Source organism: Natrix helvetica, assembly GCF_964273705.1.
Source record: "Natrix helvetica genome assembly, chromosome: 5".
Classification (NCBI taxonomy): domain Eukaryota; kingdom Metazoa; phylum Chordata; class Lepidosauria; order Squamata; family Natricidae; genus Natrix; species Natrix helvetica.
The window spans coordinates 29,317,993-29,345,787 of record NC_138551.1 but is presented as its reverse complement, the minus strand read 5'-3'; the positions used below and the strand labels follow the sequence as shown (position 1 = coordinate 29,345,787).

Sequence of the window (27,795 nt, the reverse complement as noted above, 5' to 3'; positions counted from 1 at the left end):
GAAGTATTAATACACTTGAAAAAAAAAATCCTTTGCATCAGTCAAAGGACAACAGGTTATTTCTGATATTATTCTGCCTCTTGGTGGTTGAGAGATTATTTTTTATTAATTTAGGGACAATGTTATTAGAATTTTTTGAGTGGGAAGGAACATTTTCCATTATAAATTATTCCAACACCTGCAGATATGTGTTTGTGTCTTAGTGCATTTCAACAGTTTTTTTTTCTATTGGGTTTATTTTTTTAAGGTAGAGTGTTAAACTTTTTTTTTCATAAGGAGATAACAGCTAGGGCTATGAGATCAAGACAAGGCAAATATCAGTAGACTAATATTTTATTTATCATCTGGCTGGCTATACAGCAAATGTATTCATTTTGAAATCTATGGCTTTCACCCAAAAACTCACTGGAAGAGCACCAGATCCTTTGGATCCTGTGTGGGTTTGGATAATGTTACGATTGGGAGTACAATATATTCAAATTGCTCTGTGCTTCAGCAGGTGGTATGTATTTCAGTCACAACCTTCAAGCTTTAGAAAAGATCAATCTGCATATTTAATTTTAATATTTTTCTTTATAATTCATTGCCAAGAATAATTGAGTTTGCTAACATTATTTCATTTCTCACCAATTAATCTGCCCTTGCCTTTAAAAAAACCCCTTTCATTTAACCATTGCTCCCACAATTCATGGGATCATTATCAGCAGGTATTCTTACAATATTGGTTAGGAGATCTCTTAGGAAAGTCTAAGGGGTTTCCTTGGAAGAAAGTGCTCTCATTTGCCAATTTAAGGCAATGTTTTAATTTTAATCTATGAAGCCACAAATAAAAATGGAGTACAGAGATGTCAATGGCTCAAAATTTTGTTTGGGAAGGGAACATGCCAATATTGTATACAGACATCTTATTTAATTAAGGGATATGCAGAATAAATTACTAGGAACAACATTGTGAAAATCTAAGCCTAGTGCTGTGCAAATGCAGGAAATTGCATTCACTGCATATAATCTGTAACATTTAGCATACCAAACAACATTTCCAAGATTATGGGATACTTCATACAATCATTCATATTCCTGCTGGTCTGACTACTGCAATGAGACTGCCCTTGAACACTACTGGTCAAATCATAGGGTTTTTCTATTGATTTACATTCTGTAAATCCAGAAAATCTATTTTCTCTCCTGCAATTTTTCAATTTATAATTTCAGTTCTGCAATTCAAAGGCAACTTCCAGGGCAAATGGAAGAAAGTGTGCAGCTATCCTTAAATATTTGAATATAGAAACAGTTTCCCTGACAAAACAAAGCTTTTTAATAATCAAGAACTTTCTCACCCTGTAATCACCAAAGCAAAATGTATTTTATCAACTGAAGGTTGGTGAATATTTAACAAAGTGCCTCTGGCACTAATTTTACTATTGAGATCAAGTGAAATGCTTGATCAGCTGACTTCTTAGTTTTGCAATACCCCTGAGATTAGTCAGTGAAAGCAAGAGTTGAATACAGTAGACGGAGTAAAAGATGGGAGGAAAAGTCTTCTACCTTCTGGTAGCTTCAACTTTGGTAGCCTACTACATCTACCAGCCTTTACCAGAGAATGTGGAGGAACCCTGGAAGCTGATGCTTTTAGGTGCTAGCTTTAGAAGCCTAATTCATGTGGTAAGTTGAAACATTTATTTCCTATGCTTATGCCTGAGAATGCTTCAAGGTGAAAGTTGTGCTTTTAAGGAAATAGAAAAAAAGCAACCAAGAAATAAGAACACTAATGATCTGTAAAATGAAGCCTCACCATACTGAAATCAAATACTGAATATTATTGGGGGTGAGAGTTGTAGAGATAGGGAGTGTATGTATTTAGCCTTAGGCATAGAAACCAGCGGTGTGATCAGTTCCTGCTGTAACTAAATGGATCAATTCTTGGTTGATCCAGAATAAAATAGACTCTGCACTTCCAGGCAAATGCTAGGGGGGAAAAAAGAGAAAGAAAGAAATTTCTTTCACTTCTTATCTTATGTATCTGTCTCCTGAACTGAGTAAATTCTTGCACTCTTTCTCCTCACTCCCTCACTATTTCCAAATGGCAATGCTTAACTGGTAATGCAGGTAATGTATTTTGTCTGTTTGTTTTATTCTCTGCCTGCATACAGAAAGGGAAATCTTTATTTGTATTTCTTTGGCCTCCACAGGTCGTCGCAAATAGGGAAATCTTAGAGTAAATACTCATTGTTTAATATACTTTGTTTCTGCATTTTAGCTGTTCATGTCCACCCAGTGCACTGAAACGGATTAGTCTTTTTGCATGCTGCTACACGAACAGCCTTCTAATTTTCTGTTGAGGTGTGCAAACATCTTTGCTGGGACTGAATCTGGGGCATATCAGTTTTCATCTACCTGTGGGTGCTTGCAAAGGGAAAGAAAACAAGTAACTTGCCCTTTTCAGCGAGTGATTTGATTTGAGCCAAGTTTATTCTACCTGTTTCGCAAGTGCAATTTATAGAGTAATGTTACAAGGGTAGTCCAATAACAATGTCCCAGAGCAATAATACCCTCCCCTTGGTTCTACCCAGAGTACTCTTTGCCTTATCTATTAGTAGAAGATATAGTAGTAGTAAATCATTAGTTCTGCAGGGCTTCTTCCGTCTTTTCGTAATCTTTCTTGAGAGTTCACTTCTGCTTTATCCAACTGCAAAACCTTTTTCTATATTTGTCCTTCCCCCTTCCCTCCGACCAGGTCAGTGCTTTTTAAGTATAAGCTGAAGCCATTTTACTAGACCAAAGTATTTCTCAGGTCAGTGTTTCTCCCTTACCCAAAAAACTTGTCATGTTGTAGGAGATCATGAGAGTAAGGCATAAAAGGAGAGCCAGGATAAAAAGTAGAAGAGAGTCATTTGTCAGGAAGGGAAGAAAGATACCATTCAAAGTGAGAGTAGGTGGGAATAGAGTAAAGTAAAGTAGTTTGTGCAAGAAATGTACACAGAGGCTTGATGACTAAAATGATTAAAATCAGGAGAAAATTGTTTTGTGGATAAACTGAATGAACATATAACATGTGCTTTGGGGCAGCTGTGCTATTGGGAGCTGATTATCCCAGTGCTTAGTACTATGCTGTATACCTAACTTCTAAGTTCCAAAAGTCAGCTAAAGTTAAGGTGATAGATTTAGGGAGCGGCGCCTAGGAGCAGAGCCTTCTCTGTGGCGGGCCCAGCCCTGTGGAATGACCTCCCCCCGGATATTAGGACTACCTCTGACCTCCGCTCCTTCCGTGCAAAGCTCAAATCCCACCTTTTCCAAGTAGCTGGCCTGGCTCAACCATAGTTTGTTCATATCGCTCCTGACGGGTTTTTTAATTTCGTAATTTTACTTAGGGGATTTTAAATTGCTATTTTAATTGTTTCCATTTATCTGTCTACCTCCTCCACGTATACGTCTATATTTTTGTGTATGTACTGTCTATATTTGTATTTTAGGTGTTTTTTATTGTACGCCACCCCGAGTCCTTCGGGAGAGGGTGTGGCTAACAAATAAAAAAATATTATTATTATTATTATTATTATTATTATTATTATTATTATTATTATTATTATTATTATTATTATTATTATACAAAATTCAAAATCCCACTTGTCCATGGAGATCACATCATAACCAATCACTCACTCTTAATTCAGAGGGTGGTTGTGAGGATAACACAAGGGTTAGGGTCAGGGGAAACAAAAGTTGAATTAAAATGTAATAACTCTTGGAGGTCCAAATATTCTATGTGTGCTTGTCAGCATTGCTAAGTATTCAATCGATTTTTATTATGGTCACGGATGAGCGTTAAAAACAACAGCAATAATAGTAAAAAATAAAAATAAAGGCAGACAGAATAATATATTGGATTGATGCTGGATTAACAGTGGACAATTTGCCTAACTTTACATACCGGATGGTAGAAGTTGGCCACATTCAGAGAAACTACTTCATATTGACCTGATAATATTAGTTGCACTTGAAAAAGGTCACTATTTCCCAGATATTTTATTAGGTAAGGTGCAGGGGTGGGTTTCATCTTGTTCACACTGGGACGGGCGTACCGGTTAGTGAAATTTATCATACCTTCCCATACCGCTTCTTCCGGAGGCCCCATACCGGAATGCTGCCACTGCCAGCCTGCCCACCCCACCTCCCGTTTGCTCCCCCCACCCACCTGGTCATCGCTCGCTTGCTTGCTCACTTGCCCCGGCCGCCTAACACTGTGCTTGCCCAGCAAACCCACTTCCTTTGCCTGCCTAGCTGAGGCTCCGTGGCTGCAGGCAGCTGGGGAGGAGGGGGAAAATTCTACCCATCTTCCTGCCCCCTCCAGAAGCAACCAGGCAGGCCCTGGGATGGTCAGCAGCCCACGCGCCACTGCCATGTGACTTTTCTGGGGGCACAGCAGCTGCTTGGACGTGGCTGCAGCCGGCAACAGGAAGGGAAGGAGAGGCCATCCAGCAGTGTTCCAAGATCAGTGGATTGGTAGGGAGGTTGCGCGTGGCTGGAGGCAGCAGGGAGACAGGACATCGTGGCCACCCTGGGTGCCTGCAACGGGACATGGCAGTTGCTGGGCGGCTGCTCCTTTGTGCTCTGTTGCCAGCAGCGGTTGGCTTTCTCCTGCTGATCTTTCCTCTCCAGGAGTCCAGGCAGGCCCTGGGTGATCAGCAGCCCGTGTGCCACCGCCATGTGATGCTCTGGGGTGCAGCCAGGAAGGATTACTAGGAGAATGCCTAGTACAGCTGGGAGTGTCCCCAGGTTGGTGGGGTGGTGGGGAGATTGTGCGAGGCTGGACTGGAGGTGGCGGGAAGGCAAGGTTCAAGGCTACCCCCCTGTACCAGCGAAAAAATGAATATCCCGCCATCCCAGAACTGAGCTGCAAGGTAAGGGAAGCGGGTCTTGGGAGAGACTTTCCCTCTCCCTGCAAAGAGGCCATGCCGAAAGAGAGGAGGCGGGTTGGTTTGAATGCAGCTTAACGGGAGGTTAATGGCCCACCTTCTTTGCTAGATTGGGCAGGTGGAGAAAGGAGGCATGCAATAGCCAAGAGAGAAGGTGTTCCCCTTCTCCCTTGATGTGGTCCCCTTCTCCGTTCTCCCTTGGGTGCTTTATCACATGCCTCCTTTCTTTCTCTGCCTGCCCAAATGAGCGAAGGAGGTGCTGGTCCCAAACTGCCCACTCTTCTGTATTCAAACCAGCCAGCCCTCTTTTCTCTCCTGGCATGGGCTCTCTGGAGGGGGAGAGAATGTTCTTCTAAAGACCAGCTTCTTTCTTTCCCTCCTGCAGCTGGAAAACAGACATTTTCACATTGGCGGCAGAAGCACAATTCTGGGCAGTCAGTTCCAGCCCTCCCTTCCCCAAGTATGTCCAGTTCCTGCTGGAGCCGCTTTGCTGAATCTGGCACTATGGCGATGGCAAGAAGTGGCTGCCAGTGAAACTCTCAGTGATGGCAAGAGTCCTGCTTCCACACCGGATTCAGCAAAAGCGGCTCCAGCAACAACAGGACATGCTTGTGGAAAGGAGAGCCAGAACTGACTGCCCGGGATTGTGCTTCTGCCACAATGAAAATGTCTGATTTCCAGCCGCAGGAGGGTAGGAAAGAAGCCGGTCTTTGGAAAGAACCTTCCCTCTCCCTCCAGAGAGCCCATGCTGAAAAACAGGAGGAGGTGGACTGGATTGAATGTGGGTGAGCATGCGATTTAGTGGCCTGCCTTCCTTGCTCATTCAGGCAGGTGGAGAAAGAAAGAAGCATGTGATAGCCGAGGGCATCGGCTCTCTAGAGAGAGAGGGAAGGTTGTTTTGCCATCACTGAGTGCTTCTCTGGCAGCCTCTTTTTGCCATTGCCGAAGCACCGGATTCAGCAAAGCGGCTCCAGCACCAACAGTGTTAGATTGGGTAATGGATAGGCACACACAGGCTTAATGGTAACAACAACTCTTTATTAACTACAACAAATGAGAACAGACCAGCGAAGCTTGAGTCTGACAGCAGGCCTTTTTTTTGTTCTTAAAATTTTTATTGGTTTTAAAAAATTTAACAAGAGAAAAAGGGTAAAAGGTTATGGAACATTTTGACAGCTACATCGTGCGGGGGGGGAGAAGCCCCCCCCCCGGGTCTCGCAACTTTTACAAAAAGAAAAAATAGAAAGCTATAAACATTTACTTCGATATTAGCAGTTTTAAGTTTAACCAAATCATCAATATGTTTCAATCATTTTACTTTTGTCACTTCCTTAAAAATATATTGTAACAACATTTGGAATAGTGTTTCAATTCACTTTTGTGATCTGAGTCTTCTTGTTGTCTCCTCTTCCCCCCCCCATCTACTGGCAGAGCCTCAGCCCCTCCCTGCTTTGTGTCTTGTGTAGGATCCCCCACATCACCTAATACGGCAGTATGTTTTTTCATGAAAGCCTCTGCTTCCACAACTGTGTTAATTCTAATTCTACTGCCCTCCCAAAAGATCAACATGCCTTCTGGTAACAGCCACTTGAACCAGATCCCGTTATTATATAATTTTTTTTTTGCTAAGAAGGTATATTTCCTTCTCTTATCTCTCACTTTCTTTGGGATCTGCTTAAGAATGGCTATTTCTTTATCCTTGTATTTTAGTGGTCCTCCCCTTTGAGCTCCTAGAACCTCATCTCTTGTAGTTTTCCTAAGAAATTTAACATGAACTTCCCTTGGGACATGATGTGTTCTTGCATAGGCTGAATTAATCCTATAGATCAAGTCAATATCCCACCCAAGCTGTTGTTTATCTCTGTTAATATATTCTGCTAACATTGTGGTCATAATCTCTTTAGATTATAGGGAGCTGTCAGACCCTTCGACTAATAGGATTAAACCTCTGTTCCCGCCGGAACAGAGGACCTTGGTGGAAATCACTGCAGTTAGTACAAGTATCTAATGCCCCTCCCCTCATAGATGGAACAATCCTACTGGTAACGTAGTCACGCATGTAAGCAGGCTTTTGGGTAGCTCTGCCTGACCTGTACAGTTCAGTAGAAGGGGTTTCCTTGGATAGGTCGGACGGACCTGTTTGTTCCACAGCTCCGCTTGGTGGAAGCTCCTGGAACCTTTCACAGGCCGTGGCTGGAGCTTCTGGAGCTGGTTCGCTTGGAGCTCATTGCAGCCTGCAACAAAACCAGGTAAGTTTCCCGGGCTTGAGCTGGCCATGGAAGGAGTAGGCGTTTGCTTTGTTTGGGTAGGGGTTTGGCTAACTCATGCAGGAGTTACCTCTGGTTGTCTAAGGGTGGAGTTGAAGAGGCAGCCACGGAGTTGGTCAATATGCCTTTTCCAATTCCTACCGTCCTTGAGCTCTAGGATGTAAGAGCGAGGGCCAGTGATGCCTATCACTGTGGCAGGAATCCACAGAGTTCCCCTGGCATAGTTGTGGGCGTATACTGAGTCCCCTACGCTAAAAGTCCAAATCTTGTTTGTGGAGTCTGGGGGCAATGAGGCAGAATAATTGGGGTGTAGCAGGTCTAAGTGGGACCTTAGCCGGTGACCCATGAGAAACTTGGAGGGGCTTCTCCCAGTAGTGGCACTGGCTGTGATGTGCTGAATTAGCAAGTAATGGTCAACCTGTGTTTGCCAATATCCTGGGCCCATCCTAGAGAAGGCCTCTTTTGCAGATCTCATCATTCTCTCCGCCTGACCATTGGAGGCCAGGTGGAATGGCACGACCAGGGCATGCCTGATTCCCTGAGCTGCTAGGAAGGTCTCAAATTGCCTGGCTGCGAATTGGGGCCCATTTCAGAAAACAAGACGTTGGGCAGGCCATGCGTGGAGAAAAGTCTCCATAGCACCTTTTTTTTTAAAACAAAATTTTATTAAAATAGTCAAGGAAAGGGGTAATGGATAAAGTTACAAATTTTGACAGTTACATTTTGCAGGAAATAGCCCTCTCCCCCATTCTCATAACTTTCATTTATCAACACATTAGATTATTATTACTTAATAGTATTTTGTCAGCATATAAACTTTTATCTTCAAATAATTCCAATCATTTTATATCAAACAGATTTTCTTGTTCATTTTTGTGATCTGAGTTTTCTAAATGTTGCCTCTTCTTCCCCCTCCAGCAGAGCTCCGGCACCTCCCGTGTCCTGTATGTCCGGTGTAGTGTCATCAGGTTTATCTAGGAGGACTTTATTTTTTTCCATGAAAGCCTCAGCCTCCATAGTTGTGTTAATTCTAACTCTCGTGCCCTCCCAGAATATTAGCATACCTTCTGGCAAAAGCCATCTAAACCACACCCCTTTCTGGTATAATTTCTTCACTAACTGCGAATAATTTTTTCTTTTATCTCTAACTTTCTTTGGGATCTGTTTCAGAATGGCTATTTCTCTATCCTTATATTTTAATGCTTGCCCCCTTTGTGCACCCAGAATCTCGTCTCTTGTGGTCTTTCTGATAAATTTAATGTGTACCTCCCTTGGAACATTGTGTGTTCTGGCATATGCAGAGTTTACTCTATAAACCAGGTCCATGTCCCACCCCATCTGTTGTCTGTCTTTTTTCGTATATTCAGCCAATAAATTTCTCATAATATCCCTCAGATCTTCATCATCAGCCTCAATTACATTTTGAAATCTAAGGAAAAAAGACATCCGTTCAAATTCTGTTTTTATCTGGTGGTTCTCAAGTTCTTGATTTCCTTTCTGCACCTCCTTCACCTCTCTCCTCATCTCAGCCGTCCCCTCCTCCAAAAGTTCCAGTCTCTGTGAGTTTTGGATCGCACGTTCTTAATTCTCTCTGAGCTGCTCGTTCATTTCCTTCAATTGATTTTTTAAGTCCTCCTGCCCCTTTAAGAGTTGTTGAAAATCTGTTGAAAGTCCACCTCAGGGGGCTTAGGCTAGAACAGAGAAGTTAGTGTCTGTTGTCCGCTGGGGCTGGACGTCGAAGATGCCGGGGTGGAGCCAGCAAAACCCGGTTTCCCCGGTGGTGGTCTTTTAGGTGGCATTGTGGTAAACAAAGCTCAAAGCTGACAATGTCAATACAGAGAAGAAACAATTGGGAAGGTGGATAGCCAAGAGAGATCACAAGGCAGGGAGTCTAGGCAGAAAAGGACCTTTTCTCAGTTCTAACTCCGGGCAATAAAGCAATAAAATCCTTTGTTCCAAGTCCAGGGTAAAATGTAGCACGAGATTTCTCTGAGTGTCACGGAGACAAAGACAAAATGCCAGCAACTTCTGTGGGTGGAGTCAAGTTTCAAAGTACATAAAGACGACAGAAGTGTGCCATCTTGCCCTGCCAGCTTCGGGATCAGAAGACAACAAGCCAAAAGTTTTCAAAGTTCAAAGAAAACAGATCATCACCTCATTTCACAATTGCAGTAGAAGAAATCTGTTGTTGGCTATGAGGGTGATTCCATTCCAGGGCTCCCTCCCTCCTCCTCTGGGGGCAGAGAGCAAAACAGTTTAAAGCCACTTGTCCGGGGGGGGGGGGAAATCCCCCTCCCTCCAATCAAACTTCCCAGGAACAGGTTGAAAGTTTTTCTAAAAGGCTGACAGTCTTCTGTTTTCCTTCACTCAAAAAGGGGAATGGGGGGGGGGATCTCCATCTCACCGCACTGCAATTGTGTCCTTCAAATCTTGAGTTTTCTTCCAGCTGCCTCAACGCGAAGACGCCACGGCACCTCCCCTCTTGCCTCCTGGTGCCTAGGGCAATGCAGGGAGCCCCCCCACGGCCGCCGCCGACACAGGGGGTCCCCCGCTATGCCGCCCCTTCGGCAGGAGTCCCTCAGGGTGTCCTGTGCCCCCCCCGATCAAAGGGGAGCCCACCAGGAGTGCATGGGGCGAGCAAAGCTTGCCCGTCGCATACCGCAGCCGGAACCGCCCCGAGTCCCTTCAGGGAGAGGGGGCGGTCTATAAATCTAATAAAACTTAAACTTAAACAACTCTTTATTAACTACAACAAGTGAGAACAATCCAGCAAAGGTTGAGTCTGACAGCAGCCATTTATAGAGAGCTGTCAGACCCTTCGACCAATAGGCCGTGGCTGGAGCTTCTGGAGCTGGAACAAAACAAGATAAGTTTCCTGGTACACTCGGGCTTGAGCTGGCCATGGAAGGAATAGGCGTTTGCTGTGTTTGGGTAGGGGTTTGGCTAACTCATGCAGGAGTTACCTCTGGTTGTCTAAGGGTAGAGTTGGAGAGGCGGCCAGGGAGTTGGTCAATATGCCTTCTCCAATTCCTACCGTCCTTGAGCTCTAGGATGTAAGAGCGAGGGCCAGTGATGCCTATCACTGTGGCAGGAATCCACAGAGTTCCCCTGGTGTAGTTGTTGGCGTATACTGAGTCCCCTACGCTAAAAGTCCAAATCTTGTTTGTGGAGTCTGGGGGCAATGAGGCAGAATAATTGGAGTGTAGCAGGTCTAAGTGGGACCTTAGCCGGTGACCCATGAAAAACTTGGAGAGGCTTCTCCCAGTAGTGGCACTGGGTGTGATGTGCTGAATTAGCAAGAAATGGTCAACCTGTGTTTGCCAATCTCCTGGGCCCATCCTAGAGAGGGCCTCTTTTGCAGATCTCATCATTCTCTCCGCCTGACCATTGGAGGCCAGGTGGAATGGCATGACCAGGGCATGCCTGATTCCCTGAGCTGCTAGGAAGATCTCAAATTGCATGGCTGCGAATTGGGGCCCATTTCAGAGACCAAGATGTCGGGCAGGCCGTGCGTGGAGAAAAGTCTACATAGCACCTTGATAACTGCTTCTGCTGTTGTGGAGGTCATCAGGACTACCTCTAACCACTTCGAATAAGCATCCACAACTACCAAGAATGTCTGGCCATGAACTGGGTCAGCAAAGTCAATGTGCACCCTAGACCATGGTGCTTAAGGTCGCTCCCACTCCTTAGCAGGTGCCTCTGGGGCAGCTGGTCTGGACTCCTGGCATAGTGTGCAGGTAGCCACCCATTCTTCAATCTCCCTGTCCACGTTAGGCCACCACACGTAACTCCTCACCAAAGATTTCATCCTGACAATTCCATGATGCCCTACATGTAAAGCCTCTAATACTGCAATGCTCAGTTTGGGTGGAACAACAATCCAGTCCCCCCCACAGTAGACAGCCATTTACCACCGATAACTCATCGTGTTCAGCAAAATACATTTTAAAATCAGCCTCAACAGGCCCCTTGGGCCACCCTCTCCACACCCAGTTCAAAATTTGATTGATTGTGGAGTCCTTTACAGAGTGACGGGCAATGTCAGTGGACAAGACAGGCCCAGTCTCCAGGCAGTCAATACGGAGGACTGGCATCTTGGGGGTAGGGTCAGCAAGAAGTTCAGGCAGTGGGCAGGGTATGAGAGCGTCAGCATGCCCCAAAGTGGAGCCCGGTCAGTGGATGAGGTGATAGGAGTAGGCAGCAAGGAAAATGGTCCATCTGGTCATGCGGGGTGATAAAGACATTGGGGTAGGTCAGTCCCCAACCAGTAATCCCAACAACGGCTTGTGGTCTGTAATCAGTTCAAAGTCCCATCCATAAAGGTACTCGTGGAACATTTTTACTCTGGCCACAGCAGCCAAAGCCTCATGGTCCATCTGGCTGTAGTTCTGCTCTGCAGCAGATAAGGTCCTGGAGTAAAATGCAAGAGGGGCTTTGGTTCCGTTGGGCATGCGGTGGCTGAGGATGGCGCCGACAGCGAATGGTGAAGCATCTCAGGTCAGCACCAACGGCAGGGTCTGGCTGTACTGGAGAAGGAAAGAATCCGCTGATAGGAGTCATTTTACCGCGGCAAATGCAGCAGCCTCAGCTTTTCCCCAGGACCACTTCGCGTTCTTAGCCAGGAGATGGTATAGGGGCTCAGCAAAGGTGGCTTTCTGTTTAAGAAAGATGCTGTAGAAATTAAGGAGCCCAAGGAACGCCTGCAGCTCGGTTTGATTGCGAGGTGTGGGGGCGTTCTGAATTGCTTTGATATTTTGAGTGGTCAGGTGAATCCCAGAGCTGTTGATTAGGTACCCTAGGAATTCAACCCTTGGCACGTTAATTTGGCATTTCTTCTTCTTGAGACAGAGGCCTTTGTCTCTAATTCGAACAAAACTGTTCGTACACATTTTGAAAGTTGTGCCTCATTTGCAGCCAATACCAAGGTGTCATCGAAATAGGGGATGACTCCTGGAATCCCCTCTAAAAGCCGTTCCATGATGCTTTGCAATAGTCCAGGGGTGATACTAACACCGAATTGCAGGTGGTGACATTTGAATGCACCCCTGTGCCTCACAATGATTTGGACCTCTGCTGTAGCGCCATCTACAGGAAATTGTTGGTATGATTGCGCCATGTCTAATTTAGCGAAAATTTTTCCGGGGCCTAATGAATGAAGGAGGTACTGTACAATGGGTACAGGCAAGGCGCTTTGTTGTAGCGCTTTATTAATTGTGCATTTGTAGTCTGCGCAGATGTGGACTGACCTGTCAGATTTGACAGGTGTCAGTATAGAGGTCTCCCAGCATGCGTGATTGACCGGCTCTAGGATTCCCTGGCCTACGAGCTTCTCAATTTCCTTGTCAATTTTGGGGCGGAGAGCAAAAGGTACTCTCCTGGGTTTTAGCCTTATTGGGGCTACGTTGGGGTCCAAATTAAAGGAAATTGGAGTCCCCACATACTTACCCAGACTGGTGCCGAAGACGTCCTCGAGCTCCTGAAACATGGCTTCAGGGTTGTCATCTTTCAAGGTATTGATGACGGTCACCTCTAGGTCCAGGGCTTGGAACCAATCTAGCCCTAGGAGGCTCTGCAGGTTGCAGCTCACCACTGTCACTGGGAGTTTCCCTCTGAACTGTTTGAAGTTCACCTGGAAGGTGCCTTGGCCCACGATGGGGACCTGGTTTCCCTGGTAATAGCATAGGCGGATGTCAGGAGTGCGAAGATGGTGCTTCTTGAGGCTAGGGATAGCCTGTTTCAGGGTAGACCACGGTATGATGGTCAGTGATGACCCGGAGTCAATTTCCATCTCACATGGAGAGTCCTCGATGAGGACTGTGACCTTCAGGTTTTTTGACCACCTGGTGCGGACTTATCCAATTGATGTGTGGTGGGTGACTCTGATGTTGCCCTCTAAAGGCCATGGTGGCTTCTTCCAGACCCCTTGGTTAGGCCTCGGTTGGCGGTTTGGTGCGCTTCTAGGCTGACAGGCAGTGGCAGGGAATTCGCTCTGGCACACCTTGGTGATGTGCCCCTTTCGCTCGCAGCGCTGACATGTTGTGTTGCGGAAACAACAACCCGATCTGGCATGGTCTTCTCCGCAGCTCAGGCAAGGCATGAAACAGTGTTTGAATTTGCACACCGGCTGGGTGCGGCTATTGCGCATGCGGAAGCTGTCATCTTCTTCTCCTTCTGAACTCTCGGGCTCTGTGGCCTCGTGATGTACGCATGTGCTTTTCCATGTGTCTTGGAGCCCGCTTTGGCGCTGCAGAGTCTCAGTCGATTTGATGGCTGATTCTGATGCCTGGGCTTTGTCCAAAGCAATCTGCAGATGAGGTTAGATTTTGCAAGTAACCTCCTCTGTAAGTTAATGTCCCGTATGCCGCATATTATGTGGTCCAAAATCAGCTCTTCTAGGTCTCTGAATTTGCAGTACACTGCGGCCTTGCGGAGCACAGCAACATACTCATTAATCGACTCGCCCTCCTTCTGATTTCTGATGTTGAATTAATGCCGGCGAATGTGCTTGGATGGCTTGGGTGCGTAATGAGTCCTAAGCATCTGCTGGAGCACAGACCAGGCAACTGATTGGAGCGGCATCGGCTCAGAGAGGTGTTTCACAGTTTCGAACACTTCCCTGCCACAGTACCCAAGGAACATGTTCTTCTTGCGACCTTCAGAAAGGCCCATGAGATCGTTTGCCTCGAGGAAAGAGTCAAATCGTAGCATGTACGAGTCCCAGTGTTCAGTGACTGGGTCATATGGAGTCAGTGGGGCGTACATGGCCATTTTGTGTTCATAGGGCATTTTGAGTTTGCCGCTCAAAAATGACTGCTCGAAGCCACGCTGAGCCCCGGGCTGGAGGTACTTCCTGGATTGCTACACTCTTTTCGGTATTCCTAGTTGCTTTCCAATTCCACCTTCGTCACCAGTGTTAGATTGGGTAATGGACCCAATCTAACACACAGGCTTAATGGTAACAACAGCTCTTTATTAGCTACAACAAGTAAGGATAATCCAGCGAAGCTTGAGTCTGACAGCAGCCCTTTTATAGGGAGCTGTCAGACCCTTCAACCAATAGGATTAAACCTCTGTTCCTGCCAGAAACGAGGACCTTGGTGGAAACCACTGCAGTTAGTACAAGTATCTAACAAACGGGACATGCTTGGGGAAGGGGGAGCTAGAACTGACTGTTCGGGATTGTGCTTCTGCTACCGGTGTGAAAATGTCTGTTTTCCAGCCTCAGGAGGGAAGGAAAGAAGCTGGTCTTTGTAAAGAACCTTCCCTCCCCCTCCAGAGAGCCCATGGCCTTGGCTATTGCATGCCTCCTTTCGTTCTCCCCCCGCCTGAATGAGCAAAGAAGGCAGGCCACTAACCGCGCACTCACTCACATTCAAACCAGCCCTCCCCCTTCTGTCTTTCGGCAGTTTCTGAGTCAACATTTTGATTGCTAAGTAAGAGCATTGTTAAGTGAGTTTCACCACTGCCAAGCCACTCCCATATGGTCACATGATCGCCAAAGCACTCCCATCAGGTCATATGACCCCCACCCCAAGCCACTCCCACAAAACAGGCCACACCTACAGAAAAGTTTCTAAAAAAAATTTAAACTCACCACTGGTAACGTGTTATAAATTGAGTCCTTGTAGAAGATGTCGTATAGTAGGAGTCGAGCTTTCAATGTGCCTCGTCCAGCTTTTATGTTATTCAGCCAGCATTCCTAAATGTGGAAACCTAGTTAACAATATCCTAGGATGGGTATAGTCAAAAACATTGGGAATTTCTTAGACAAAGAATAGGGAAAGTGATGACAAGTCATTATTCTAGAATAAATTATTAATTTTCTATCTACCTCCTACTGGCCCCCTGTGGTCATTAGATCATGAATCACAGAACAGTTATTTTTTTAATTCCTTCTCTATCCTATTAAATTTGATATACTTCATATTCTCCATTATTATTTATGCCTTTATTACTTTACTATCTCCCAGTTTTCTCTCCTTTTACAGAATTTCTTGCTTGGTATTTCTAGTATCTGCAGGTCCCTGAAATGATGGACTCCATAACCATGAATTCCTTTTAGAGGAATTCTGAAATCTCATGGTGTCCTCTCCAGGGCAAGAGATACTTGTCTTTCTTTGAAGCAAAAATAAAAAAATTTTTTTGCATGATACTTTCACGATATTTTCCTCCCTCACATCTGTGTCTGGTGCGTATCAGCCTCTTTCGGTGTATTTACTGTGTGAGTGCTAGATTAGCTCATTAACCATATTGTTATTATGGTCCTTGTGGATTCCAGTTAGGTGCTATCTTGCTCTTCCCTGAGCCCCTTCTGATGGATCACCTGTCTGGCCCATAGCAATTGCTGGCCAGATTGAGAAACACTTGTTTACTGAAAAAGAAATGGAGTTTAGAGTACTATGAAGCCTTTGCTTAGTACAAGGATGTTAACATTTCTTTTGTTTTGCAGGCCACAATTGTGGAGAAGTTGGGTGTTGGACACTTTATGGATGTCATAAATCTGTACACAGTGGTTAAATATACACCATCTACATCTGATGAAAAAGTCATTGTAACAGACACACAATTTAGCCATGTTCCAGTACGTCTTTACATTCCAACAAAGCAGTCAGATGTCTTGAAAAGAGCAGTGATTTTCATCCATGGAGGTGGATGGTGTATAGGAGCAGCAAGTAAGCATAAGTATTTTATTCTTTACATTCCTACAAAGCAGTCAGATGTCTTGAAAGGAGCAGTGATGTTCATCCATGGAGGTGGATGGTGTATAGGATCAGCAAGTAAGCATAAGTATTTTATTCCACTACTGTGGGTCTCAAATAAAAAACGTATCTATTTATTCTGACATCCCAGGACTTTCATTGAGGTATAACAGAGATACCCAACATACTTGAGTCAGTGGTTAATTAATGAATTTTTAAGACCATCCTGATAATTCTCACAAAATGAATCACATTGTAGGTACAAGATTCGCAATTGTCAAAAGGTAAATTGATGAGGTTGTGGCTTCCAAATTCTCTAGCTCTTGCCAGTTTATCTTTTTGCCAATTTTAATTTACAATGTAATCTGAACAGTAGGGGAAAACGAAGTACTAAACTGCTGCCATCCCATTATTTTCATTTCCTAGAGATATTTATGGGATGTAGGGATTCTCAGACATAAAGGAGGCTGTTACCTTGTTGTAGCATGTTAGTTTCCCATTAGAAAAAAAAAATCCTACTTCTTTCACATCTGATCGAGCATTGAGCTTCACAAAGATGAAGGAAGACATACCCCAGGTACACTAAAACTGCTTAATCGATGAAAAAGTATTCCTACATCAACTTATAGATGGGAATGTTTAAAACCCATTTAAAAAAATCTTCGCATCCTGTTGACTACTTGCTTATTTACTTTGGTATTTTTTCTTGGCAGCCTCAGCAGGAGCCGTATCATTCCAAGAGATCCCTGAATGGTAGAGATTAGAACCATTTATCCCTGCCCCAATAATTTTATGATGCTCCCAAACTTAATTTCCACTCCCTGAATTCCTCAATCAGTAAAATTTGGGGAACTGGCATCCACTAATCTTCAAGTTGCCAAGATTGGGAAACATTCGAATAGAGATTCATTGAATGTTTCCAGAAAGTCCATCCCAAAAGAAACCGAAAACATTAGAATTTGTAGGCTTAGGACTTCAAACCTCACATGAAATGAAGCAGGAATATTTCTGCTATTCATAAAATGAGCTTGATGTTTCTTAGCTTTCTATGGTAACATGCTAGGCTCACTCTTGTGGTAGTCTAAAGCCCTTGTTCCATATTGTTTTTGATGCATGCACTGTGTATTGGTATTACAAGAGTAATAAAACATGCTTTGTCACTTATTTTTCACAGCCATGAAAGCCTATGACCTCTTATCAAGGTGGACATCAGAAAGACTAAATGCTGTTGTGGTGTCAGTCGAGTAAGAATGGTCTTTGAAGGAGACATTTTCATTCATTAATCTTTTACTAATCTTCTTCTCTTAACAAAATATTAATTAATAGTTGGTAATAGCACAAACTGGCACATTGAAGGCCAATATATATTGTTATTGGTTGCTAAATTATACTTACTTCCATTTGCTGTGCTATAAGTATTATTTTGTATTTATAATGGATAGCTAATATAGTTTTACATTTACTATCTCATACTTTTTGCAAAGTGTAAACAAATAGAATATGATTGGAAGATTGTATAATAATATTTAAATACATAAAATGAAATGCACAAATCATTTCTACAGACTAAAATCTACATTTTACAATCTTTTTGGTATTTTTCAAAGTTAAAGATTATTATGTCTCAGATTATTCCATACAATTTATAGCTTCCATAAAGCATAACTTCCTATGAAGTTTAATTATTCTACTAACAAAAGAGACCAGATTAGAATTAGTTGGTAAAAGGGAAAGAAATTTTATTGATCATTTAGCACACAAATCAGTCAGGAATTCAAAAGAAAGCAAACAAATTCTACATCAAATAAAATCACCTTTTAAAATCTGGTATCAATAGTGTAAATCTAGTGATAAATTAATTTTGTTTTAGCAACACATGGAATATATAAATTTCTATCATTGTCTTTTTAATTCATTCCCTAAAGTTACAGACTAGCTCCAAAATATCGGTTCCCCATTGCATTTGAAGATGTGTACTTAGTATCAAAATACTTTCTACAACGCAGCATTCTGGAGAAATATAATGTAGATCCAAGCCGCATCGCCATTGCAGGAGACAGCGCAGGAGGTAACTTAGCTGCAGCTGTAACCCAGCAGGTAAGAATTACCCATTTGAAAGTAATAAACCAAAATGGAATTATACATGTTATTTAACTATGTTATCTCAAACTATCCCGATACTAGTTTATTTACCTTGGGACTTTTCACACTGGATACCTAAGAGTAGGAAGTCATAAATTTTAATAACTCTGAAAGATTCAGGATCTTCTAAGCAGTCCAAAATGGAAGATCATAGAATTATGCATGTTAATTGAATCCCGACTGTCTGAAATTATCATGCAGCGTATCACCATGGGGTAAAAATAAGAACTAGCTGCAGCAATTAGCAATCAGGGCAACTGCTGGGCCTTTTTGCATTAGATGGGTAAAACTGGGTATCTACCATTTTAAAAGAAAGTCCTAGATTTTTTGTTTGCTGATTTGCCAGGAGCAAGAAGTGGCATGCAGGCCATCTACCATGGTTGCAATGAAGGCCAAGAAGACAATTGATTTAGGAGGAAGTCCACTAGATAGCTCCTTCACAATGGTTATTTCATTGTGAAAAATGTAACTTTAGCCCAGTGGTGGGTTTCAATTTTTTTTGGAACCTACTCTGTGGGTGTGGCCTCCTTTGTGGGAGTGGCTTGCCGGCCATGTGACCTGGTGGGAGTGGCTTGGCAGTCATGTGACCAGGTGGGCATGGCTAACTTGGAAAATGTGGTGAAACTCACTTAACGATGCTCTTGCTTAGCAACCAAAATTTTGGGCTCAATTGTGGTCATAAGTTCTTTTTCTTTCTTTCTTTCATCTCTCTCTCCCACTTTCTTTTTTTCTTTTTCTTTTTCTCTCTCTCTCTGGCTCTTTCTCTCTCTCTCCCTCTCTCCCTCTCTGTCTCCCTCTGTCATTTTCTCTGGGTGTCTATCTGTCTGTCTCTCTCTCTGTATCTCTGTCTCTCTCTCCTCCTTCCCCCATCTCTGTCACTCTGTGTGTGTGTGTCTGTCTGTCTCTCACTCACTCTGTGTGTGTGTGTGTGTCTGTCTCTGTCTCTCCCTCTGTCTCTCTCCCCTCCCTTCCTCTCTCTCTGTCACTCTGTGTATGTGGGTGTGTCTGTCTCTCACTCATTCACTTAATCACTCACTCTGTGTGTGTCTCTCTATCTTTCTCTCCCTCCCTCCCCCTCTCTGTCTGTGTGTGTGTGTGTGTGTGTGTGTGTGTGTCAGTCTCTCTGATTCCCTCCCTCACTCCCTCTCTCTGTCTGTCTGTCTGTCTCACTCACACACACACACTGTGGTCACCTTGTTGAGTGTTCCAATCACATTTGAAACACTCAACAACTGGCTTGCATTTATGGTATTTTGCAGCATTCTGCAGTCATAGGACCAAAATATATGCTTTTAACCATATATTTTGGTCCTATGACTGCAGAATGCTGCAAAATACCATAAATGCAAGCCAGTTGTTGAGTGTTTCAAATGTGATTGGAACACTCAACAAGGTGACCACAGTGTGTGTGTGTGAGTGAGACAGACAGACAGAGAGAGAGAGGAACAGAGAGGGAGTGAGAGAGGGAATCAGAGAGAGACTGACAGAGTCTGACAGAATCAGAGAGGTACTTTTAACTACCTGGCAGCGGCGTTTTTCCTTGGGGGGCTCCTCAGAACATCCTAAGACTTCGGAGGGAAGCCTCCAGCCCGGAGCAGGAGCAAAGCCCCTTTTCCAACTGGCCTTTCCTCGCTTGGAGGGCTTTGGAGGGAAGCTTCTGCATAAGCCCGGCCGAGTGACAACAAGTTCCCACCGTTACGAAGCCTCGGAGGCTGTAATTTTCTGAGCTGTGCGCGCCCGCTTTTTTTCCACGGCGTGGAGCAGCAGCGAGGTTTGTGTGGCCGGCAATCACTCCAAATGCCATCCGGGAAGACGAGGAACGTGAGGGGGGACCGTTGACGGCCTCCGCAATCATCGCTCGCCTCGCAGAGCCTCGTTGCTGCTCCACGCCGTGGAAAACAGGCGTGCGCGCACAGCTCAGAAAATTACAGCCTCCGAGACTTCGTAACGGCGGGAACTTGTTGTCACTCACCCGGGCTTCTGCAGAAGCTTCCCTCCGAAGCGTTCTGAGCCTCGGAGGCTGTAATTTTCTGAGCTGTGCGCGCCCGCCTGTTTTCCACGGCGTGGAGCAGCAGCGAGGTTTGTGTGGCCGGCAATCACTCCAAATGCCATCCGGGAAGACGAGGAACGTGAGGGGGGACCGTTGACGGCCTCCGCAATCATCGCTCGCCTCGCAGAGCCTCGCTGCTGCTCCACGCCGTGGAAAACAGGCGCGCGCGCACAGCTCAGAAAATTACAGCCTCCGAGACTTCGTAACGGCGGGAACTTGTTGTCACTCACCCGGGCTTCTGCAGAAGCTTCCCTCCGAAGCGTTCTGAGCCTCGGAGGCTGTAATTTTCTGAGCTGTGCGCGCCCGCCTGTTTTCCACGGCGTGGAGCAGCAGCGAGGTTTGTGTGGCCGGCAATCACTCCAAATGCCATCCGGGAAGACGAGGAACGTGAGGGGGGACCGTTGACGGCCTCCGCAATCATCGCTCGCCTCGCAGAGCCTCGCTGCTGCTCCACGCCGTGGAAAACAGGCGCGCGCGCACAGCTCAGAAAATTACAGCCTCCGAGACTTCGTAACGGCGGGAACTTGTTGTCACTCACCCGGGCTTCTGCAGAAGCTTCCCTCCGAAGCGTTCTGAGCCTCGGAGGCTGTAATTTTCTGAGCTGTGCGCGCGCGCCTGTTTTCCACGGCGTGGAGCAGCAGCGAGGCTCTGCGAGGCGAGCGATGATTGCGGAGGCCGTCAACGGTCCCCCCTCGCGTTCCTCGTCTCCCCGGATGGCATCCTGAGTCATTGCCGGCCTCGCAGAACCTCGCTGCTGCTCCACGCCGTGGAAAACAGGCGCGCACGCACAGCTCAGAAAATTACAGCCTCCGAGACTTCGTAACGGTGGGAACTTGTTGTCACTCACCCGGGCTTCTGCAGAAGCTTCCCTCCAAAGCCCTCCAAGCGAGGAAAGGCCAGTTGGGAAACGGGCCAGAAGACAAGGAACAGCAGTGGCGGCGGGGAGTCAGCCCCGATGCAAAAAAAACGCCAAGGGGGCGGGGCCGGAAATTACTTCCGGGTTCATTCTTCAACCGGTTCGCACGATCCGGTGCGATCCGGTAGAAACCCACCACTGCTTTAGCCCCATTTCAAGAATAAAGCGAGCTCAACAATACCATCAAAGTAAAATATCTTCCAGTATTTTATTTGAAATTTTCCTCAAAAGTCATTGCTGTAGAAAAGTGCCAGATTACAAATACTGTGAAAAACATATCAGTTAGGGGTTTTCCTCTATAATTTTGAATAAGAGATAGAAAATGTATAAGCTTTGAAATTTTAATGGTTATTTTGCTTATATTATGAAATTCAAAACATATTAAATAGTCCATCTTTCACAGGAAAAATATTTCTAATAAATACTTTTCCTTTCTAGCTTTTAGATGACCATGACATCAGAACTAAATTCAAGATTCAAGCTTTATTGTATCCTGTTCTTCAGAGTATTGATCTGGAATTGCCATCCTATCAGGATAATAAAAACATGCCAATTCTGCCTAAAACATTAATGAACAGATTCTTCAGTGAATACATTACATCAGATGACTCTTTTTCCAAAGCTTTAGAGACCAACCAACATGTTCCTGCGGAGTTCAACCATTTGTTTAAATTTGTAAACTGGAGTATGTGGCTACCTGAAAGATTTAAAAAAGGCCACATTTACACTGACCCATCACATAGAAATTCCAAAACTGGAAACAAATATCCAGGTTTAGTGGATCCAAGGCTGGCACCACTTTTAGTTGAGGACATCAAGCTCCGGGGCTTGCCACTTACATATGTCCTCACTTGTCAATATGATGTCTTGAGGGATGATGGAATCATGTATGTTTCCCGTCTTAGGGAAGCAGGAGTTAAAGTAGCACATGAACATGTTGACAATGCTTTTCATGGTGTTGTAACATTTATTATAAGCCCTTTTGTCCTAAATATAGGACACAGAATGGCTAACAACTACATCGAGTGGCTGAATAAGAACCTGTGAAAATACACCTATACCACCTGAAGATGGTTGCTCTGGATTCATTCGGTTTCATTCAATTTACTTTTTTCAGGGACATTATCCTTTTGGTCAATAAATTTGATACTGTAATTCCGCAGTTATTATACTTGATATAGGATCTCTTGTTTCCTGCTGTTTGAATAAGTATTAGAAGCTTGGTAGAATATGGGGGGGACTTGTGTAACCATTAAATGATTAATAATTTAAAATGAAAAATAAAGCGTTTCACCACTTTATTTATGAAGTTATAGACTTGAATCTTGATGTTATTCAGAATTGCTTTAAAAGTAATGATTCATTTCTACACTCTTTTAGCACCAGTCAAATGTGTTCCAGTGGGATTTTTAAGGTAACTTGTTCCTTTTGGGAAGTATCAGTGTGAATATCTGGGTGCAGACAATTGTAAGTTCTTGAGTAGCATTTCATGAATAAAACTCTTGGTTTCTCTTGATTGGATTTTGCATGGATGGTGTCAAAAGAAATGAGTATGATAGTGCCTATAAATTTATCTTTGATTCAAGGTGACTTGTTCTATGAGATATATTATGCCACAAATGTACAAATAGTACTTCAATACTACTTCCCATTGTGAGTTGCTGGGTAGATATGCTCCTGAGGAGGCTTCCTTAGAGACAGTTTATTTAATCAATCTCCAATTTTCTCTTTTTAGGAGAGACAATCCAAAAATGGTGGGGCTTTAACTAGAGCACTGTAAAGGAACTAGATTATCTAGATCTATTTCAGATGGGATTGTAATTTGGGTGTGTGTTAAAGATTATTTTTTAAACCATATTCAGTTAGATTGACCCAAGCTCAAGAAATATAAAAAAATGTGCTAGACTTTCGATATGACAAATATATGTGTGCTTCCTATTCCTAAGACAAATATATGTGTGCTTCCTATTACCTCTATTCTGTATTTTTATCTATTGCTATTGTTTGTATCTTATTACCATATATTATTCTATATTATTACAATGATATCTATACAAGCATTATTCTTCTATTATCTCTGTACTATTACAATTGTTTCTATACTTTATTATTATTACGTCTATATAGATAACTATCTATCTTTAAGAATGGTCAATACTCCAACTTAGTTGACGTCTATAAGGGTTCTTAAACTGAAGGAGAAATTGCATGTTTGCTTTTGTTGTTGGTTCTTTACTTGAGAGTTATTTTATACATCTCTCTCTCTCATTTAATAATGAAAAATTAAAAGTTTATCTCATGATAAAATTGTATGAGCAGCTAGGATAGATGGGATACTTGGCTTCTTTTTAAAGAGATGGCAACTATTGCAAAGTTTTTCTTCTGTATGCAATTAAAGACTGATTGTTTAATTTGTTTAAGAATAACCAGTAATTGCATTTTTATGTGAATTATCACCTTTTTATTTCCTTTTTCCCCACTCTGATTTGTGAAAAATAGCTGAGCAGGGATATAGAATGTTAAGGTATCTAAAGTATCATAGAAGGTCAAGATAAGTTCTCTACCATTTTAAAGACAGACCGCAGTAAAATGGTCTTAATTTGGAGAATCTAAAATTCTGATTAAATGTTAGAGGAAAAATTCTTAATATAAAGTCAATTCAGTCCTGGAACCAACTGCAATGCAAAGAGTGGGTTGCCTTTCATTGGCTGTGTTCAGGAAGAAGTCATAATACTATCTCTTGAGAATGCTTTCATTTGAACTCCTGCACTCAACTGTGGACTTGATTCTATAGCCTAAATATTCTTCTACAATTCTAAGCTTGTATGATTAATTGCAGACAAAGGCTTTGCTTAACAACCATAGCATTCACTCAACAACTATGGCAATTTGGTTAATGACCACATCAACAAATATCATAAAATCAGGTCAGTCATGTGATGATCCTCTTAATGACTGACATGAATTACAACCATAATTCTGGTCTGAGTTATGATCATAGGTTGAGGACTCCCTGTACAGAGATAGTTTGTAAATCATCTTGAATATCTGAATGAAATGAGACCCAGAATGAACTATTCCAATACCAGCTATTGTTGTAATGGGTGGCAAGAATATTTTTGGGGAATAGGAGGAAGCAGCCAAAACCAAAACCAAGAAATCTAAGTCAGAAGCAAAAAGTTAATTTGAGAAAATGTTGCAGATTTTTCCCTCCCAGGTTCTCTTATAAATAAAGGCAATGGGGGAAAAGGGGAGAGGTACTTGAAGACTTGCAAGATGGATGTCAATTCTTTAAGACAGAATAGATCTGTAATCCAAAGGGATGGATGCTAAAACTACTCTTCTTATAGGGTTACAATAGCAGAATCATGTCTTTATTGCTGGTAGTATAAAGTAACAGAATTTTGAAAGCTTGCCAAAGTTAATCTATTTTAATTAATCCCTATTGTAACTAATGTGTTGGATTATTCCAAGTTTCTTTCTCACCTTTTCCCCTTTTCCTTGGGGTCAGAGAAGCTTTTCTGTAACAGCTCTGCTTCCTTCTGAAATGGTCATGTTTTGGTGTCCATATTCACAGGATCTGTTAGACATCCTATCACAACCTTCCCTGGTTGATGCTGTTCCTTAGAGACACTATGCCCGTGATGGCGAACCTATGGCGAGGCACTGTCCTGTCAGATGGCCAGCGTGCAATGCACGTGCTGGCCAGCTGAGTTCACCCTTTTTTAAAGCCATTATAGGAGCCTGGGGAGGGCAAAAAGAGTCTCCCTGCCCCCCCCCGGAGGCCTTCCGGAGGATTAAGGGACCATCCATAGGCTTCCCTGAATCCTTCGGAACGCTTAAAATGACCCTCTGAGCAAACCGGAGGGTCGTTTTAAGCACTCCAAAGGCATCAGGGAAGCCTCCGGATGGTCAAAGGGGGACGGGGAGGCTCTTTTCACCCTCCCCAGGCTCCTATGAAGCATCTGGAACCTGGGGAGGGCGGAAAAAGCATGTAAAAATGGAGGGGTCGCTCCTGTAGTGCATGCAGGCGCACTGGGGGGTCGTGCATTGCATTATGGGTGCGGCATGCCTGCACACGACCCCACTGCGCTCCCCCCACTTGTGGCACGTGAGCCAAAAATGGTTCGCCATCGTTGCACTATGCTGTATGTTAAGTAAGTAAGCTCCCCGTTAGGAGAGCGAGTGTTCAGAGAAGCGTAATGAGAGTGGTATGGAAGAACACGCACAAACCAGCATACAGGGAGAACGAATAGTATAAATAATAGTAGTTTACTATGTGGAAATATAGAGGTATTCAGAGTTCAATTTACAGTCCAAGTCATACATGGCTCAGTCAGTCAGTTATCAATATTCTCAGTTAAGGAATGATCCTTCGAACACAGTATCAAATAATCAGTTTACCACCCAAAGCAGCTAACAGTAGCAAAAACACAGTAACTTATGATACATCCACCGATCAGCGTCTAACAAACAGAGAGCTAACAGTCATTCTGGGCTCCCTCTTATGGCTGCTTGAGGTAACAGCAACCAATCACATTATAGCAGTACTTAAAGCTACAGTACTACCATCTGGGTTTATATATTGCTAACCTAACTGTTACCTTACATTCCTAACAGCTTCCAGAAATAAATCCTCTGAACTGGAGGTGGTTTGTGCTGTCCTGGACATGAAAGGAAATGGAATATTGTAGACCTTTCTGGACATTTGATGTTAAGATATTGGTCTAGAAATCAAGAGACTTTGAGTTATAATCCCACTGTAGGAATGAAAGATGGAAAGTTGAAGTTACTTATAAAATATTAAAGGCAAGATAAAAATCAAATTAACATTCCACTCCTGAATCAGTGAGATTGCATATTCTTAGGAACAAGGTCAAAAGAAGGTAAAAACCCTTGCCTTTTTTACTGAGAAACACGGGAAACTCTAGAGATCTAGGCGTTCTGATGTGTTGTCAGAGGTCAAGTGCCAAGACATAGGGAGAATAGCTATGAGAGTCCCCCATAGCTGCTGCTGAGCATGGCAGAGTACAAGCAACTTATTGGCTTTGCTTGTAGGAAGATAGCAGGAAGGTTGCAAATGGCAATTGTCACCATGGGACCAATCATAAGTACCACTCGTTCAGCACTGCTGTGATTTCAAACAGTTGCTGAAGAAGTGGTCATTAAATGAGGAATATCTATAATTGTAGAGTTCATTAAGAACTAATTTACAATCGCATAGAATAAAACTGACGGACATTACACTGAAAAGAAGTGCAATAAAGAAACAATATGTATGCCATCTAAAAATTAAGACTGAGTAAAATTGAGACAGAATTTTAATAAAATTGAGATTTTATTGCCCGATTTTCTTCCAAAGCAAGATTTTCCTTGCTTCCAAAGTAAGGGAAAACCTTGCTTTGGAAGAAAACAATAAAAAAAAATCAAAACCTTTACACCACTTCTCCTCTATTCATTTCATCTAGAAGTCTCTGTGTGTTTGTGTGTTTGATTGCTTCCTGCTACCTTACAAATCTCCTGTTACAATTTGGGTGAACATGTTCATTTTTCATTCTTTTCTTCTGCATAGCTACGGCTGTTCAAGAATAACTTTAAAATATATGTTCAGGGATTTGGCCAGCTATCTAAAACTATCAAGGTTGTTGACAGACTATTTAATGAAGTATTAATATACTTGAAAAAAAATCCCTTTACATCAGTCAAAGGACAACAGGTTATTTCTGATATTATGCTGCCTCTTGGTGGTTGAGAGATTATTTTTTATTAATTTAGGGACAATGTTATTAGAATATTTTGAGTAGAAATGAACATTTTCCATTATAAATTCTTCCAACACCTGCAGATACGTGTTTATGTCCTAGTGCATTTCAACAGCTTTTCTTCTATTAGGTGTATTTTTTTTAAAGTAGAGTATTAAACTTTTTTTCATAGAGAGATAGCAGCCAGGGCTATAGGATCAAGACAAGGCAAATATCAGTAGGACTAATGTTTTATTTATCATCTTTCTGGCTATACAGCAAATGTACTGATTTTGAAATCTATGGCTTTCATCCAAAAACTCACTGGATGAGCACCAGATCCTTTTGATCCTGTGTGGGTTTGGGGAAGGTTAAGATTAGGAATACAATATATTCAAATTGCTCTGTGGTGCAGCAGTTGGTATGTACTTCAGTCACAGCCTTCAAGCTTTAGGAAAGACCAATCTGCATATTTAATTTTAATATTTTCCTTTATGATTCATTGCCAAGAATAATTGAGTTTGCTAACATTATTTCATTTCTCACCAATTAATCTGCCCTTGCCTTAAAAAATCCCCTTTCATTTAACCATTGCTCCCACAATTCATGGGACCATTATCAGCAGTTATTCTTACAATATTGGTTAGGAGATCTCTTATGAATGTCTATGGGGTTTCCTTGGAAGAAAGTCCTCTCATTTGACAATTTAAGGCAATCTTTTAATTTTAATCTATGAAGTCACAAATAAAAATGGAATTAAGAGATGTCAATGGCTCAAAATTTTCTTTGGGAAAGCAGCACGCCAATATTGTATACAGACACCTAATTTAATTAAGGAATATGAAGAATGAATCATTAGGAATGACATTGTTCAAATCCAAGCTTAGTGGTTAATTTTTGAAGTGTTGTGCAAATGCAGGAAATTGCATTCACTGCTGCTAACTGTTAGCATACAAACTACGTTTCCCAGATTATGGGATACTTCATACAATCACTCATATCTGGTCTGCCTACTGCAATGAAGCTGCCCTTGAAGACTACTGGCAAGATTCAACTGATCCAGA

General features: G+C 43.1%; 1 protein-coding gene across 1 annotated transcript; it reads left to right on the top strand.

Moving 5' to 3' along the window:
• The first annotated feature begins 1,454 nt into the window (after window positions 1–1,454).
• Window positions 1,455–23,416, top strand: LOC309392442 (arylacetamide deacetylase-like). The gene is made up of 5 exons (XM_081953670.1): window positions 1,455–1,662; window positions 15,633–15,855; window positions 17,057–17,126; window positions 17,808–17,979; window positions 21,429–23,416. The coding sequence occupies exons 1-5, from the start codon at window positions 1,525–1,527 to the stop codon at window positions 22,035–22,037; spliced, it is 1,212 nt and encodes a 403-aa protein (XP_081809796.1). The 5' UTR covers window positions 1,455–1,524; the 3' UTR covers window positions 22,038–23,416.
• The last annotated feature ends 4,379 nt before the right edge of the window (window positions 23,417–27,795 follow it).